Raw genomic sequence first — 17,407 nt, forward strand, 5'->3', positions numbered from 1 at the left:
AACCTTGAAAAATAAATATTTAAACTCCAATCTTCAATAAAGTCCCTCTACATTTGTTGTCAGCCTTTGCTTGTCTGCTTAGTGCCTTTAGTTCTTAGATGTTGCACCTGGAGATTCTTGCTTGCTTTATGATGTAGGTTTATATGCCCTTTAATTGAAAGCAAACCGCCTTAGATAAGCCAGTGACAACAATGTTACAAGGTCCACTTTCCGTTAAAAGGCAAATAGAAATATTAGGCTGTTCTCTAAAATGAAGAAAAACACATAAAAATACACTGCAATCTGCGACACCACTTCCTGTATTGGAGATAAAACCCCACAGCCTAAAATGCCTCTTTTGTGTTTTTCCCCCCCGACAGGAGTGGGAGAGTGTAAGAAACTGCAGTTCTCAGTGACTAATCTTTTCTCACTGTATAACATTTCTTTGCCCAAAGAAAGACTTTAGTCATAATGTTAAATATTATATTCATGTTACTACAATAACTATCAACTTTCACCCCAAGGTTTGTTTAATATTCTAATTATTACTTGTTCAAAGCACTTCATTAAAAAGAAAGTAAAAGTGAATATGGAAGGATGACAGGAACATATACCTCACTCACTCGTAAGCAGTGCTTGCTATTCTTTTGTAGAGGTTAAAATGAGTCTGTAAAATGACAGGAAGAAAAGGTGACATTATCTTTAAGGCAATATAATTTCTGTAAGATAGCTTCATGATTTTAAGTAGCAATATGACAACTGATCAAAAAGGAAACAGCTGCTTAACATCTGCTAAGGCCTCTGCCTGAGTGACTGTGAGCATGTGAACTGGGGCCTCTGGAGGTGTTACAATGTGCAGCCTGCATGGCTAGATCTTGCAGTTGCATTCTTTTTTTTAAAAAAGAGACGAACGTTACTGCTGATGGAATTATTAATGCAACAAATGGTACGTTTTGGAATTTACAGAAGTTCAAAATTCAGCAGTCTCCAAAAAACTACTGAGACATTTCAATTAATACCAAAAATATTACACTATGGGGAGACAGACTGGAAATATTTTTCCAAGCACCTAACAGTGGTTTTCAAATAATCAGGGAAGGAAAAGCTTTCAAGGTTGAATACTTAAATGCATACAATGGAGGAATACCCTTCTGGGATTACTATCTTCCACCCAAGTTCCTTTGGTTTTAGATAAAAACCGTATAGCCTCTTTTTGGTTTAATGAAAGACCCTAGACAAATGGGTTTTGTTCCTGACCTCACCAAACAGCTCTTACTAGCCAAATATGCACTGTCTGGTAGGCACATTAGTAGAGCATCAAAACATGGCTTTATTTTAACTAAGCATTATAAAAATGTACAGATGTACAAATTGCCTAGTATTTCATGGGGCTGTTGCTCTGCCTTCAACAATTAGATTGCTGTAAGACCACATTTGTGGCAGTGTGTGTCATTAACAATTTTTCTACCAAGCGCAAATAACCCACTACAGACTGAAAACAAAACAAAACAAAGCAAAACAAAAACAAAGTCACCTTTACAGTTGGTCATATTGATATTCAACGTAAGACCGCATGTCACTAAGCAAATCATTCAAACTATAGTTGGGAGATACTTTCTAAACACTGTGGTCGTAAGAACAAGGAATTTAATGGTAGTGCAAGCCTATCTGTTCATTGCCCTCAAAATAGAACAGGACCCATCTTCTCGTGAATTTAAAAAGACACTGGAATGTTTTTATGGGAAAGCAGGTTCAAAATAAGAAGTACTGATATAGTTATAGTGAATATCCATATCTCCTACTTCAACCCTTTCCCACCAGAATGTGAAAAGTGAATAAAGACAGCAACATTTTTCAAAAAGTTAACTTATATTAAAAATATTTTTATAAACAATTTTAATACTACAAAGTAGTATTGCAATACAAAGCAGTTCAAATATTAACTGTTCTTTAAACTGTTAAACTTTATTATAAATTAAAATTTCTTTACAAAAAAAATTGCACATAATATTTGACCACTCTTAGGTTCTGATGCACTGGCATTTGCAATAGTTTCTTTAATCTTCAAGTTAAACAGTCTCGGCAAGGAGTCCAGAACGTAGAAAGGGCAATAAACAACCCTGTTAGAGCATTCAAGTGCAACTAGCAGACTTGTGGCCATGGCAGTTACACTTTCCTTAAGATGGACTGCTTAAGTTTTAAATCCTGAAATGAAGAATCTCAAAAGGTTTAAAGAGGAAAAACTAAAAGGGACTGCCGGCTTTTTACTGTAAACACAGCCCTGGAAATTAAACCCAAACAAGAATCTCTCAGGCATCAGAGAGTGTCAAGTGAATCAGGAATAGCACAACATAAAGGAAGGGGGAAAAGTAAAAAATAAAAACAAAAACAAAGCAAAATGAAAATAAATGTCAGTCACTTTGAGGAACTATACTTACGTACATGATGTTATGAGAATCTGGCAGGGCCTAGAAGCAGGCCAAACAGGAAGTTCATTTATCCAAGCGAAGAGGATCATGTTCATTGCTTCCGGTTTTGAGGATAGGATATTGTAGGGGACTTGATATGATCAGTAATGCTTGTCTGCCTTACACAGACCTTAGCCAGGGATCAGCCTAATCTTGAAGGATCATTCAAATAATTTTTGGCAATTATTATAAGGACTTAGAACTGACTGCACCCAGTGTTCAGTGATTCTTGCTTTCTGTTTTGTAACTGTTTAAATTTAAGAGCTCATTTAGGCTGACTCCAATCTCTTGGCACTTGGAAACTAGTTTTCTCAGGTTATCAGTTTTACCTCCTTCTGATGCTTCAAACAAGAGTTGCTGTAAAAGACAGGGAAGCATAGAAGTAAGACTTAGCTAGATTTTGAGCATTACCACATCAATGGATATGGCACATGCAGAAAATTTATAGGAAAACTTCAAGATGAAATAAAATATAAAAAGCATTACATCTTTCCACAGTGATGCACAAAGAGGTAACTTCTGTAAGGCTCTCTGATATAAACGGTGGACCTATAAGATAGATATATATACAATTCCATCAGGAAATGTGGTGGAAAACACTTTCATAATCCTAACTATTTGAATGGTACTTCATAATATAACAACATTCAAGACAACATGGTTATGCTGGACTTTGGAGTTTCCAAACATTTAGAGTTCTTAGGATGTTAACTTCTATGCTTTAATCCTTTTAAATTGAGAAGTCAACAAAAAGGGCAGAATAGCTATTAAAAAAAAAAAAAAGCAACCCATCTGATAGTCAATCACGGCTTACCTCTCTTTGTCCCTTTAGAACAATCTCAGCAGCAATGGCTCTAAGAAAAAAAAAAGGAATATAGAAAAGGGAAAAGAAAAATTTATATATCTTTGAACAAAATGAGATACTACCACTGGCAGAATACTGACTGTGGGAATCTGAGTACAAAACTTCCTGAAAGTAACAGGCTAAATTTCCAAGGAGGGTAACCTATAGTGAAAAGAAAAATTCAACAATTTTTATCAACTTTACAATAATAAAGCAGACCAGTGTTTTGAACATAAGTAACGTTCATGAAAAATACTCATAATTACTAGTAAAAAAAAAACACTTGGCACTAACACCTTTAAAAGAAGGAAGACATCAGATTATAATAGGGGGAAACCCCGCATTTCAAAAGAGATAGTCTTAATATGTGTATAGCAGATCTGTTTGTTTGATAACAGTATTGTTATCTATATGTTCCCCTTTAAGGAAAATTAAAACTATCTGTTTTGCTTTTTAGAGGCAATTGTTAATGAGCACTCCTTCACTCTTGGTATAAAACCTCAGCAAGTGCCAAAAACAAATCTAAATTAGAAGAGAGATCTCTCCAGGGGGAAAAAAATAGATGTCATTTCAGATTTACCTGTCTGGAGCAAACCTTATAAATAAAAGCAATAGCTATAAAAACATGTACATGATTGTTGCATTACATTTTCCAGGTGGCCAGGCATGTTGGGATATTATATGTAAACATCTTGGCTTGAAGTTTCAGAATCTGAACATTGCTTTCTTCCCATTCATGTTGAAGTAGCCTGTAAAGTACATTCAGGAAAATGAACAAAAGCATTGCAAGTATAGGGAACTCCAAACGAGCTCTATGAGCAGAATGTTTGATGAAGCATAATTTTTGGTCAGTTAAATTCTATCAAGGCTATTCAGCAAGTATTTGTAGAATGCCTCTTACAAAAATTAACCTGGGAAAGAAACATGCAAACTAGCAGAAGGTCCAGTCAAGACCCATACCATCTTCAACAAACTAAAATAAGGCTGATGTATTCCTATAGGATACTAAAGCATTCTCTCCAAATTGCTCTCCACATTCTCCCTCCCCGTAAATTTTCTAAAATAATGAATTGACATATTAGTGCAATTTCTTGGTATTTTTTAAAAATTAAACACAGTATACTTAATTGTGAATGTTTCTTGAGCTAAAATGTAGTAAGTACAGTGACTAATTATTAAGTTCTCTATTCTGAAAAAAGGACAAGGATGACCTTAAGGAAATAAGAAGTATCAAAAGTGGAACTTTACCAACAAAACCAACAATTAAACTACCTATATTCCAAAATGCCTATCATTATAGAAACTACTCAAAACATCAGTACATTGTCTATTTCACATGTTTTATCAAAGGTGATGTTTTATAATACAAATTTCTGTAATTAACTTTGGCAGATTAGCATGCTTACTAAGAATTTTTATTATAAAACGCTATGGCGTTATTTTGTTACTCTTATCACAGTCTTAGGCCTTTGAATTTTTTTCAATCTCATATCATTTCCCTACATACATGCTAAGTGGAATGTAAATGCTCTAGAACATAAAGGAATATATGATAACTATTTTAGGTACCTTATAATCCATAAAACAAGCTTAGAAACATAAGACACAACTGATGCAGTGGAAATGACAGCACAAGTAGAAGCCAAAGCTTTAGTATGCAGTGTACCTTTTTGAATCAAAAAGCACAATTCCTGAGGGTTGAAATGGGTTTTACTCTATCAGAGCAGAAAAACTACAAAGAAATGCTCTAAAAAAATCTTCTAATTGAATGCATGAAATCCCTGGATAAGTGTTTCTCAAATGTGGTTTGAGGGCTCTAGCTCAGGAATCTACATTTAAAATAACCATCCCAGGAGATTCTGATGCATGCTAATATTTGAGAATGACTGACATATATGAAAAGAAGTCATAGTAGGACTTCCCTGGTGGTGCCTGCCAATGCAGGGGAAATGGGTTCGAGCCCTGGTCCGGGAAGATCCCACATGCCGTGGAACAACTAAGCCCATGCACCACAGCTACTGAACCTGTGCTCTAGAGCCCGCGAGGCACAACTACTGAGCCTGCATGCCACAACTACTGAAGCCCGCGCGCCTAGAGCCCATGCTCTGCAACAAGAGAAGCCACCGCAATGAGAAGCCCACACACCACAAAGAAGAGTAGCCCCCAATTGCCGCAACTAGAGAAACCCCACGCACAGCAATGACGACCCAATGCAGCCAAGAATAAATAAAAAATAAAATAAATTAATTAAAATAAAATAGTCAGGACTTCCCTGGTGGCACAGTGGTTAAGAATCCGCCTGCCAATGCAGGGGACATGGGTTTGAGCCCTGGTCCAGGAAGATCCCACATGCGGCGGAGCAACTAAGCCCATGTGCCACAACTGTTGAGCCTGCACTCAAGAGCCCGCAAGCCACAACTACTGAGCCCGCGTGCCGCAACTACTAAAGCCCACGTGCCTAGAGCCTGTACTCCGAAACAAGAGAAGTCACCACAATGAGAAGCCTGCGCACCGAAACAAAGAGTAGTCCCCGCTCACCACAACTAGGAAAGCCCGTGTGCAGCAGCAAAGACCCAACGCAGCCAAAAAAAAAAAAAAAAAAAGTCATAGTAACCAAAATATACATGGGTGGCTGCTTATCTCTTTAACACTTAAAAACCTCTTAAGTAATACTCCTTTGCTGCAGGAAACATGCTTTGTGCTTATAATGCACGTACTACGGACAGATGGTTTGTGCTTAGGGGACACAGGTGAACTTTACTTGAACTATATGCCCTCTTATAATCTGCAGTTTTCTGAAGTGACTAGATCTCCACATTGACTTTTACATGAATAATTACATATTGCTTAACAACTCTGAAATTAAAGCGGAAATGAGGCAATAGCCAAAGAGCAGACTATTAGCGAGTTTTCAAGAATAATTTTATATGAAGAGCCTATATAATTGAGCTGAGAATTTTATTTTTTCTTACCTCAGTGCAAGTCCAGAATTAGTTGGCATAATTGAGCAAAACCGTTCCAAGGTTTTGGAATGCTGGATCTTTGGAATACAGCTCAAATAAAAGAAAATAACCTGTGAAGGTTGGGGAGGTGGGGAAAGGAATACAACAAAATGTGAAATCCAGTTACTTATGTGTTTTAATGAGAAAACCAAAATGGTCTTTAAGACATGAATGTATAAATTATAACAATGTATGATGCTGTGAGTTACAGTTCCTACCATTAATTATATTAGTGACTTTCCAAATATGAATTAGGAAATATGGTCTAGTGATGAGAGCCATGGACTGAAAACACTGACAAGAAGCCAGGAGTCCGGGTTTTCATTCCTGAGTCTACCTTTACTTGCTGTATAGCTGGGCAAGTCATAGGGCTAATAATACCTGCCACATCTTGCTCATGGAATGCCCGTGTGTAAATGACTTAATGTCCATAAAGTGGTTTGAGATCCTGGGATAAAGAATGGCATAGAAGTACAAAGCATAATAATTGGTTATCCTGGTAACAACAAAACCACCCCACCAAAAAAATAAATAAATAAAACACAGATGTTTTAGTCTATACTGAGCTTCAGTAGGAGCTTTTAGCTTACACACACTGAATAAAAGGGGTCTTTGAAAATAAACCAACTTTTTAAAAACCCTTTGCTTCACGGCCTATAAGAAGATGACCTTATAAATATATCAATATCCAGATTCTCCTCTTAAAATTCCAAACAGCATCTGATTTCAGCTTTCTTATGTCCTATGTATAGCTATATCTGCTTAACAAAATACTGATAAAAAGAGCAGCTACAACGTGTAAGCACATTCTTACTTATTTTGAAGTTATGGAATTTTTCATTCAGTAAAATTTCCAATTACTCAAGCAAAACATTACTGACATTATTACAATTACTTCTTTTGATCTCTCTTCTTTAATACGTATTAAACCTTAACATCTCTTCACTTCTGCTTCAATGTTAAATGTTCTTAAATAGAAGATAATCAATATGCACATTTTATCTTAACTGAACTTTAAAGGGCTCTGTGCCTAGATTTTGAAGAGATAAATAGAAAACATGGTCAAGAACAACAGTAAATGCTAGTAAAGTGGTCCTAGGAAAATCTCTCGATATTAAACAGGAGTTTTGTTATCATTTAAGTCCCCTACTTTTGTTTAAATATCTAAAGAAAATAAGTTTTAAATTCTTACCCTATTATGAAATTCATAGTTGGACCAGTAATCAGCACTGCTAAAAGGAATGGGGTATCGGGCAGGGACTGTAACCAAACATCTATTCACTAAATCAGTAAAAAATCTGAATTCCTGGACTTTGTTTCTGGATCCAGCAGCTCTATTATTGGCAAAGACAAGATAACTGCCAAAAGAAAAACATCATAATTCAGAATAATTAAGCCAGTAATTCTCTAACAAGAAAGCTCATCACCCCTTCCCCAACCATATCCCCTTATTTCAAATCCCATTCTTATTAAGAGGAATTAAACTTACTCCATCCAAATCTTCTGCACTATATCAGACTTCATGGCCACCCCTAACGCTGCCTCATATGCCTCCACTGTCTCTTTAATATTTGATTGAAGAGGATGACAAAGGCTGTTTAAAAAATGAAGGAAAACATTGTATGTCTCAGCTCAATTCAATCAGGTAAAGGAATGACAAAGTATAAACATTACAGATATTATTACAAGAGAATCCTTCTTTTGATCTTTCTATTTTAAATAACATATAAACCTTAGCATCCCTTAAATTTTGCTTCAATGACTTTGGCAACAGGTTAATTTTAACACAGTGTAATTCAGTAATAACAAATGCAAGCCTAGTATGAAACATTTCTCTCCACAATAGATAATGTCTTACCAGTATATCAGCCACAAATAAGGAACTTGGTGGTTAAACATTTCATCATCAAAATTTCCTTTACATAAACGGGCTGGAATATCAAGTGGTCCTGGGATATTTAAGAGATACCTGAGGAAAAAAATCATGTTTGAAATTATGCCTATGTACACATGGATTGCTAACGCTTTTTTAAAACAAAAATTCTGTTTCAACTAAAACTTCCTTGAAATATTTTTATACGGTAATGAGACTTTATTTTCATGTGTATACCATACCGCTTTGGTCACATCTCTAGCATCATATATTTATCTTACACCTACTTGAATAACTCTTCTTCTAAAGTGATACTTTTAAATTTTATAGCCCAAATTAAACAAATCACCATAATAATCTAATTAAACCTAATTAAAAACAGAGAACAAATGAGACTATGAAGTATCTAAAATTTTCCCATAAAATCTGTACTTTTTGGAAAAAAAAATTCTTTTGAGTTATAAAACTTGATATCTGAAAACAATTTCTCCCTCACATACACACATACACAAAAATACCACTCTACATTTAATTTCAGACATGATATAAAAGCATATTCTATAACATATTAGCCCATAAGGCACTTGTCAAAAAGATGTCTATGATCAAATAAGATTGAGAAATACTGCAAATTAAAGGCCCCTCTTAAAAAGCCACAACACATATTAGGATATTAAAGGCTCTAAGAAGCCAGTCAGTAAAAAAATCTATTTTACTTTGGTAATTCAGGTTTCCCCCCAATATATTTGAATCTGTGTGTATAACATTACCAGCATCTTCAGGAACAATGTTTTTAAAGGAAATACGTTGATTTCGACAATGACTGCCTAGTATAACAGTTCACAGTGAATTTAGCAATTATTTCAAGGAACTAAGTTTTAATGGATTAGAGAGGCTATATGGTGGCTGGGGTAGGAGAGGTTGTGTGCTGGGGGCCGTAAGAAAGGGAAGAAATGGTACTTCTAGAAGGCAGATTATCATCCCGACTTGGCCGTAACTAGCTGTATTACCATGAGTTAATCACTTAACCTCTAAGAATATTGACTTTTCTCAACTGAAAACTGCAGTAAGTAAGAAGAGATAGGGCTTCCCTGGTGGCGCAGTGGTTGTGAGTCCGCCTGCCGATGCAGGGGACACGGGTTTGTGCCCTGGTCCGGGAAGATCCCACATGCCGCGGAGTGGCTAGGCCCGTGAGCCATGGCCGCTGAGCCTGCGCGTTCGGAGCATGTGCTCCGCAACCGGAGAGCCCACAACGGTGAGAAGCCCGCGTACCGCAAAAAAAATTTATACTAAATGTTATATAGAAAGAGAAATGACAGACTCTAATTCTAAATAAATATTACAGTTCTACATACTGTGCTTTACAATTTCTACTCATGAAACAAAAAAGTATTTTGAACTTATTAAGAGCACTTGACTTCTCCTATTAATTAGCTTCGGCTCTTTTATAAATTTTAAAAATTTCTATCAGGGCTCCCCTGGTGGCACAGTGGTTGCGAGTCCGCCTGCCGATGCAGGGGACACGGTTTCATGCCCCGGTCTGGGAAGATCCCGCATGCCGTGGAGCGGCTGGGCCCGTGAGCCATGGCCACTGAGCCTGCGCGTCCTGAGCCTGTGCTCTGCAACAGGAGAGGCCACAACAGTGAGAAGCCCGCGTACCGCAAAAAAAAAAAAAAAAAAAAAAATTTCTATCAATACCAAGTAAGTATGGCAATGCTGAAAACTCTCTCACTTACTGCCATTCTCTTAATATTTGACTCAAAGCTTTCCTAAGTTAATAGAAATGCATACTCTGTAAATAAGAACTTCAAATTGTCTAAATAAACTAAGCATAGGATACCTTTTCCTCATAATTCTTGGTGAATTATGAATTATAACTTTACACAAAAAAATTAATAAAGCAAGATGACTTAGCAAATAATGAGAAGATTATTTGGAGGTAGCCCGCTTTCACATTTTTATTGTCACTTATTTATTCTGCTTCATTAAGCTGACATCAAGAAGATCTGAAGATCTTTGACCATGGCACAAACTGGCAGCATCTTTTTCAAAGCTGAAACAATTACCTCCATGCTAAAGGGAAGATCAGAACCAGCAAGTCTTTAAAAGTCTGGTTCAGCCTTGAATTTATCCTGTGCTTAAGTCTGAGATGTTAAAGCAATCTAATTTAAACAGGGAGAAAGTCAGCATGGGGAAGCTAAACAATCTCTAAATTTCTCATACAATAGTTTAATTTTTCTCTATTAATTTGCATTTCAAATTATTCTTTTGTAATTAATTATAAGATGTTAATCTATATGTAGCAAAGCAGAAAGACTTTCAGGAAGAGTACTAAAATCACTATGTCAATAAACTGGCTACCTACCATAAGAGGACAGATGTGAAGACTCAAGTCTGGCAAAGAATGGTGACTCCAAACTTTTTGCCAAATCTCAAATAAAACTGCCATGTTCACAAAATATTCTAGGGTGGATAGACCACTAACTTAACAAAACGTGGGTTATTTTTTTTTTTTTTTTTTGCGGTATGCGGGCCTCTCACTGTTGTGGCCTCTCCCATTGCGGAGCACAGGCTCCGGACGCCCAGGCCTAGCGGCCATGGCTCACGGGCTTAGTTGCTCCGCGGCATGTGGGATCTTCCCGGACCAGGGCACGAACCCGTGTCTCCTGCATCGGCAGGCGGATTCTCAACCGCTGCACCACCAGGGAAGCCCATGTGGGTTATTTTTGAAAATATTTTTTTATATAACACTGCTATACTGTGGGTGAGTGCAGGGAGGGAGTACCTAAGAAAAGAAAAATATATGCAAGCATTAGACTTGCATATATAAATCTAAGACTCTATCTTCACTTAGTATTTTCCACAAGAATATTTTTTTAGGAGATATCCAGCTTAGACCTTTCTTCTCTCAGTTCTTCCTAACATACAATAAAAAAGTATGTCATGACAAATATTTTCCTTTTGATGCTGTTTTGCTTAGGATCAGCAAACTACACCTATCTTCATAAATAAACTTTTATTGGAACACAGCCATGCCTATTCATTTATATACTGTCTATGGCTGCTTTCTTGCTACAAAAGCAAGGTTGACTAGTAGTGACAGGCCATATGGCTTGCAAGCCTAAGATATTTACTATCTGGCCCTTAAGGTAAAAAGTTCGCTGATGCCTACAGAGAGATGAGGAGGAAGAAGGAAAGAGAACTTTAAAAGCCTCCAAAAAACCCCCACTCTTTACGATCATCTGTGGCCTCCTATTGTTGTTAAAATAAGAAATCACAGGGAAGCAAATAAAGGTAGTAAATACAGAACTCTATATAAGCTACTGAGAAAGTGATGATTGAGAAAAGAATTCTCCAAAGTTTCTTACTCAATAACTTTTCAGAAGTTAAAGCGGTTCTCTTTAGATTTTTTTTTTTTTTAAAAAGGCATTTGTTTACATTCACTTTAAAATCACCAATCCAATAAATTAAAACTCATTTTTTCGAAAATCACTGAGATTGTCTCAGGATAATTTGTTGCTACAGAATTAATTGCTAAAATTAACAATAACAGTAATTAAAAGCAGCATGGATCACCATGGTGTTAACATAAATTTAGTGTTAAATTTAGTGTTTTCCAAAGAATGCAAAACATTTTACATCTTGTGTCCATTTTTATTAAATTCTACTGCCCTTATAACAATTCTGTAAGAGGGTATTCAAGTGTCTTAAAAAAAAATCAGTCTAAAATATAATCAATCCACCAAGAAATTGGTAATCATTCCACTGAGCTACACTATTTTTCATTCCTCTACAAATCAAGAGTTCTACAAACTTACCGAAACAGATCCAAGTTACTATACTTCTCAAACCCAGGTTTAAAGAAGGATGCAATAAATTTCCGCAAAAATGGAAGAAGATTATCTCCTCGATTCTATTTTTAAGAGAGGAGGGAGACACATTAGGTTTACAATGTTTAATTAAAATCTTTCAAGGGAGGAAAAGCACCCCCCTGTCCCCCCCCACTGATTAGATTAGGTTTTTTGAGTAGGTGGAGATGACTTTTGTATTCTGATCTCCAAATTGAACTAAACATTAAACACTTTAACACCCAACATACCACAAGCTCAAGTTTCACTCACCAATTTCACCAATTAGCCATTAAGCTCTATTTACATGTTTGGCACTGTGCTAGATGTTGGGAGTAGGGGAGCTCTAAATCAGAATAAGACATGGTCCCTGCCCTTTAGGAGTTCTTGGAATAGTAGACAAAGTAGCTATAAGCAAAATTACAATGTAATGTAATCAAGTGCAATGGGAGAACTATGAATGAGGTATTATGGCAGAAAGAGAAGGAATACCTAACAGTATTGCAAAGGGCAAAAGATCAGTAAAAGCATCCTGGAGAGACTGATGCCTGAAACATCTTAAAGGATGAATAAACGTGAAACATAAAAATATCATATTTAAGAATTATGAAAAAAAGAATTATGAGTCTTTTTTTTTTTTTTACCTGCGAGATGAAGAACTTGCATGTATGATAAAAAACCTCTGCATTCTGAAGATTTTTTTCAAATGCAGTAAGCCACACTGCCCTAGCTTTGTCGTGCTGATTTGTTTCCAAATATAAAGCAACAAGGGATTCCAACAACTGGCAGTTCATGGGACATGATTCCAATAAATATTTACAAAGCTTCACTGCAGCCTCATACCTTCACAAGAAAAACACACATTTAAACACATGAAAAAATCAATTTTTAATATCAGGTTAACTGCTTGTCAATTAAGTTTTACCTCTCAAGAAGCTGGTGCAGAACAATCATGTTTGTGTAAAGTGGAACACAAGCCTCTACTCTTTCCTCAACAGTAAGGCTCTCATCTGTGCAAGCTTTCACCGCATCTATCCAAAAATACCACAATAACATGAATCAAACATAAAATGAATTATGTGACTGTGTTATTTAAACTCATCTATTCTTTTGTTTGACTATATCTTATTCACCTTTACTAAACTCCTGGCTTTCACCCAAAGGAAGTATTTCAGATATCTCCAAACTCCTAAAATTGAATCTTTCACCCTCACTTTCCTGTTAAGAATAAAACACCCAATATGAGCTCTTGCATCTTTGCATTTATACTAAATTCCTGAAAAATGTCAAAGAAATTAGAGAATGAATTATCTTTTCATCTTTCTCCGAACCACTTCAAGAGGCCTTGCTCTGTTGATCTACAGCCATTTAAATATCTCCCCCTAAACTAGATCTTTTCTTTACTCCTTCAAAACACTTTTCCCTTTGTAGAGTCCTTTACTCGATCTTGCTACTTCTTAGAGAAAAGTCCTCCACTGTTTCACTTTGCACAACTGTCACCATTTTCCCTCCTTGCCCAAGGTGGTATAACTTCACAGAACTGCTGAGTTTAAAAATGAATGTCATTCTGAAACAGCACTTCTGAAGTTCACTTATAAGGATCCTATCTAAACAAATCTAGCTCCACATTCATTTTATCTGATTAGCATTTGATAATGTTCTTCCTCTTCTTTTTAATTTCTTCCTGCCTCTGCTTCCAAGAGATTGTTTATATTTTCTCTTGGTCTCATTCACTGACTCAATTCTCCCTTGTACCCCTTACTGCTATATTTTTAAATCTCCATTTCCTCAAAGAAAGTATCTCATAGCTTCAGCTGGTGAATAACTTACTGGGAGTGCACATTAAAAACTGTAAAGCACTATATAATACAATAATTCCTATGTTGATAACTTTCAAATCCATTTCTCTACCCAGAATTGTCCATTTAAGGTGCACTTCCTTATTTCCTTCTGCCAACAAGCATTTCCACTTGGGTGACCAATTATCATTCACAAATACCACTCCTACTACCAAAATCAGTCTTCCCAATTCACCAGTTTTCTATTAGTACCCTTTTTCCTTTTCCTGGTCTCAAAACCCTGAAATTATCTTTGACTATTTTTTCTCTTCTTCCCTGACATTTAATCTGTCCCTAATCTCTATATGGTAACTTAAAATGTCTCCAATAAATACTCTCTCTTGGGCTTCCCTGGCAGCGCAGTGGTTGAGAGTCCGCCTGCCGATGCAGGGGACATGGGTTGGTGCCCCAGTCTGGGAAGATCCCACATGCCGCGGAGTGGCTGGGCCCGTGAGCCATGGCCGCTGAGCCTGCGCGTCTAGAGCCTGTGCTCCGCAACGGGAGAGGCCACAACAGTGAGAGCCCCACGTACCACAAAAAAAAAAAGAAAAAAAACCCCTCTCTTTCCCAGGTTACTTTTTTTAATGCCTCAGTTATGGCTGTCAGCTTCTGGTCCGTTTTCCTACCTTTGGTATCATTTCTCTCCAGCATATTCTTTCTTTCTTAAAGAATCTCTATTGCCATCAAGCCTACCATACTTAAAAGTTCTTGAAAATCTGGTATCATTTCCACTTATCAAGCTTAATTCCTACTGTTCTCCAGCACAAAAAGTCTCACTTTGATAAGGACTCTCCCTTCTTCTAATCTCCTTTTAAATCCATTGTACCAATTCCTATCTACTTGTTGCTTTTTGTTTACTTAGCTCCCCTAATAGGAATGTCCTTTTACCTCCTTTCTTCCCTAGTTTATTCAATGAACATTTACTAAGCGCTCAGTACACTGCCAGACATTATAGGCCCTTGAGAAATATAAAAATAATACAAGAGTCCCATCTTTGAGGAGGCCCACCATGTCAGTCACATTATAGGAAAGCTTCAAAGTCCAGCTCTAAGTCCTAATTCGCCTATGAAGACATACTTGATCATGCCAACCTGCAATAATCTCTTCCCTTCAGGTTTATGGCCTGTACCATGTAATTCTCTAAATCACATATCCCAGTCTCTTCTCTAAGTACAGAATTTAGACTATATACTAATAGACAGTTAGTTATGTGGCCTCATATGTTTATTAATTATGTCAGATGTATAGATTTTATCTTCTGACTAGGCTATATACTTCTTATTAGAAGGGAACAGGCTTTATATCTTATATATGTTCCAAAGCAGATACCTCGGTTAGTACATAGAGGAATCAAACTCACTGACTGATGGAGAAAATATTAATTACTTGAAAAAATAAAATAAATAAAATAAAATAAAAATAATCATGACAAAGGAGGCAAGGATATACAGTGGAGAAAAGACAGTCTCTTCAATAAGTGGTGCTGGGAAAACTGGACAGCTACATGTAAATGAATGAAATTAGAACACTCCCTAACACCATACACAAAAATAAACTCAAAATGGGTTAAAGACCTAAATGTAAAACCAGACACTATCAAACTCTTAGAGGAAAACATAGGCAGAACACTCTATGATATAAATCACAGCAAGATCCTTTTTGACCCATCTCCTAGAGAAATGGAAATAAAAACAAAAATAAACAAATGGGACCTAATGAAACTTAAAAGCTTTTGCACAGCAAAGGATACCATAAATAAGACAAAAAGACAACCGCAGAATGGGAGAAAATAGTTGCAAATGAAGCAACTGACAAAGGATTAATATCCAAAATTTATAAGCAACTCATGCAGCTCAATAACAAAAAAACAAAAAACCCAATCCGAAAATGGGCAGAAGAACTAAATAGACATTTCTCCAAAGAAGATATACAGATTGCCAACAAACACATGAAAAATGCTCAACATCATTAATCATTAGAGAAATGCAAATCAAAACTACAATGAGATATCATCTCACACTGGTCAGATTGGCCATCATCAAAAACTCTAGAAACAATAAATGCTGGAGAGGGTGTGGAGAAAAGGGAACCCTCTTGCAATGCTGGTGGGAATGTAAATTGATACAGCCACTATGGAGAACAGTATGGAGGTTCCTTAAGAAGCTACAAATAGAACTACCATACGACCCTGCAATCCCACTACTAGGCATATACCCCGAGAAAACCATAATTCAAAAAGAGTCATGTACCAAAATGTTCATTGCAGCTCTATTTACGATAGCCAGGACATGGAAGCAACCTAAGTGTCCATCAACAGATGAATGGATAAAGAAGATGTGGCACATATATACAATGGAATATTACTCAGCCATAAAAAGAAATGAAACTGAGTTGTTTGTAATGAGGTGGATAGACCTGGAGTCTGTCATACAGAGTGAAGTAAGTCAGAAGGAGAAAAACAAATACCGTATGCTAACACATATATATGGAATCTTAAGAAAAACAAAATGTCATGAAGAGATTAGTGATAGGACGGGAATAAAACACAGACCTACTAGAGCATGGACTTGAGGATATGGGGAGGGGGAAGGGTAAGATGTGACTAAGTGAGAGAGTGGCAGGGACATATATACACTACCAAATGTAAATTAGATAGCTAGTGGGAAGCTGCCGTATAGCACAGGGAGATCACCTCTGTGCTCTGTGACCACCTAGAGGGGTTGGATAGGGAGGGTAGGAGGGAGGGTGACGCAAGAGGGAAGAGATATGGGAACATATGTATATGTATAACTGATTCACTTTGTTGTAAAGGAGAAACTAACACACTATTGTAAAACAGTTATACTCCAATAAAGATGTTAAAAAAAAAAGATATTATCTTTTAACTTTTACCTTGATAGATTGCTGTACAAAAACTTACCTGGTTCTATGATTCAATCAACTCATTAAACCTATGTAAATATGCTATATTATCTACATATTTAGCTGATATCCTTTGCCATAATCAGAAAAATGTGGCTTCCATAGATGCCAATGCCCATCTTAACTGACTCAATCCTTAATTTTAAGCATTTATATAATAAAGTGTAAAACCATAACTTGCAATACATAAATTTGTTTCATTTAATTTTGAAGAATCATAATAAGCGATAAGTTGATGTTCTAAATAATTTATAAACATTTATACTTACCTTCAAATACTGCTAACAACATGTCAGGATTAGTCTTTACATCTTGAACTGCTTGCCATGGCATTACAAATGGTTCTATATTAACAATTCTTGAAGGATTGGCATTAGATGGATCATAAAATTTTGAAGGGAGAACATTGAATTCAATAAGATGTATGTAGGCCAGCCATGCCAAACATCGATCACTTGTTTTAAGGTATTCAGCTACTATTCCATCATTAGCCAATTTCAATGCATTCTAGGTAAAATGGAAAAATAATCTGAAGGTGTTTTAAAAAATATTCCTAATAAGATTCAACTGTGAAGGCAAAGAAGATTAAAAGTGTTTTATTTCTTTGGCATGGTTCTTAAATACCTAAGTCAA

The 17,407-nt window shown here is 36.3% G+C and overlaps 1 protein-coding gene across 2 annotated transcripts in view; it reads right to left on the reverse strand.

Annotated features, from left to right (window-relative positions):
• Positions 1 to 1,841: 1,841 nt before the first annotated feature.
• Positions 1,842 to 17,407, reverse strand: part of ZFC3H1 (zinc finger C3H1-type containing) — a 52,669-nt gene continuing 37,103 nt past the window's right edge. For both annotated transcript variants that reach the window (XM_059082397.2, XM_059082398.2), the window contains exons 24-35: positions 17,044 to 17,281; positions 12,940 to 13,045; positions 12,659 to 12,857; positions 11,985 to 12,079; positions 8,152 to 8,262; positions 7,783 to 7,887; positions 7,486 to 7,651; positions 6,264 to 6,364; positions 3,939 to 4,040; positions 3,262 to 3,301; positions 2,934 to 2,996; positions 1,842 to 2,804 (exon numbers count right to left, since the gene is read on the reverse strand). In XM_059082397.2, coding sequence (XP_058938380.1) covers positions 2,667 to 2,804; positions 2,934 to 2,996; positions 3,262 to 3,301; positions 3,939 to 4,040; positions 6,264 to 6,364; positions 7,486 to 7,651; positions 7,783 to 7,887; positions 8,152 to 8,262; positions 11,985 to 12,079; positions 12,659 to 12,857; positions 12,940 to 13,045; positions 17,044 to 17,281 — 1,464 coding nt within the window. In that variant the 3' untranslated portion in view covers positions 1,842 to 2,666. The remainder of the gene's footprint in view (positions 2,805 to 2,933; positions 2,997 to 3,261; positions 3,302 to 3,938; positions 4,041 to 6,263; positions 6,365 to 7,485; positions 7,652 to 7,782; positions 7,888 to 8,151; positions 8,263 to 11,984; positions 12,080 to 12,658; positions 12,858 to 12,939; positions 13,046 to 17,043; positions 17,282 to 17,407) is intronic.

This window comes from Kogia breviceps, chromosome 12, assembly GCF_026419965.1.
Source record: "Kogia breviceps isolate mKogBre1 chromosome 12, mKogBre1 haplotype 1, whole genome shotgun sequence".
Taxonomy (NCBI): Eukaryota; Metazoa; Chordata; class Mammalia; order Artiodactyla; family Physeteridae; genus Kogia; species Kogia breviceps.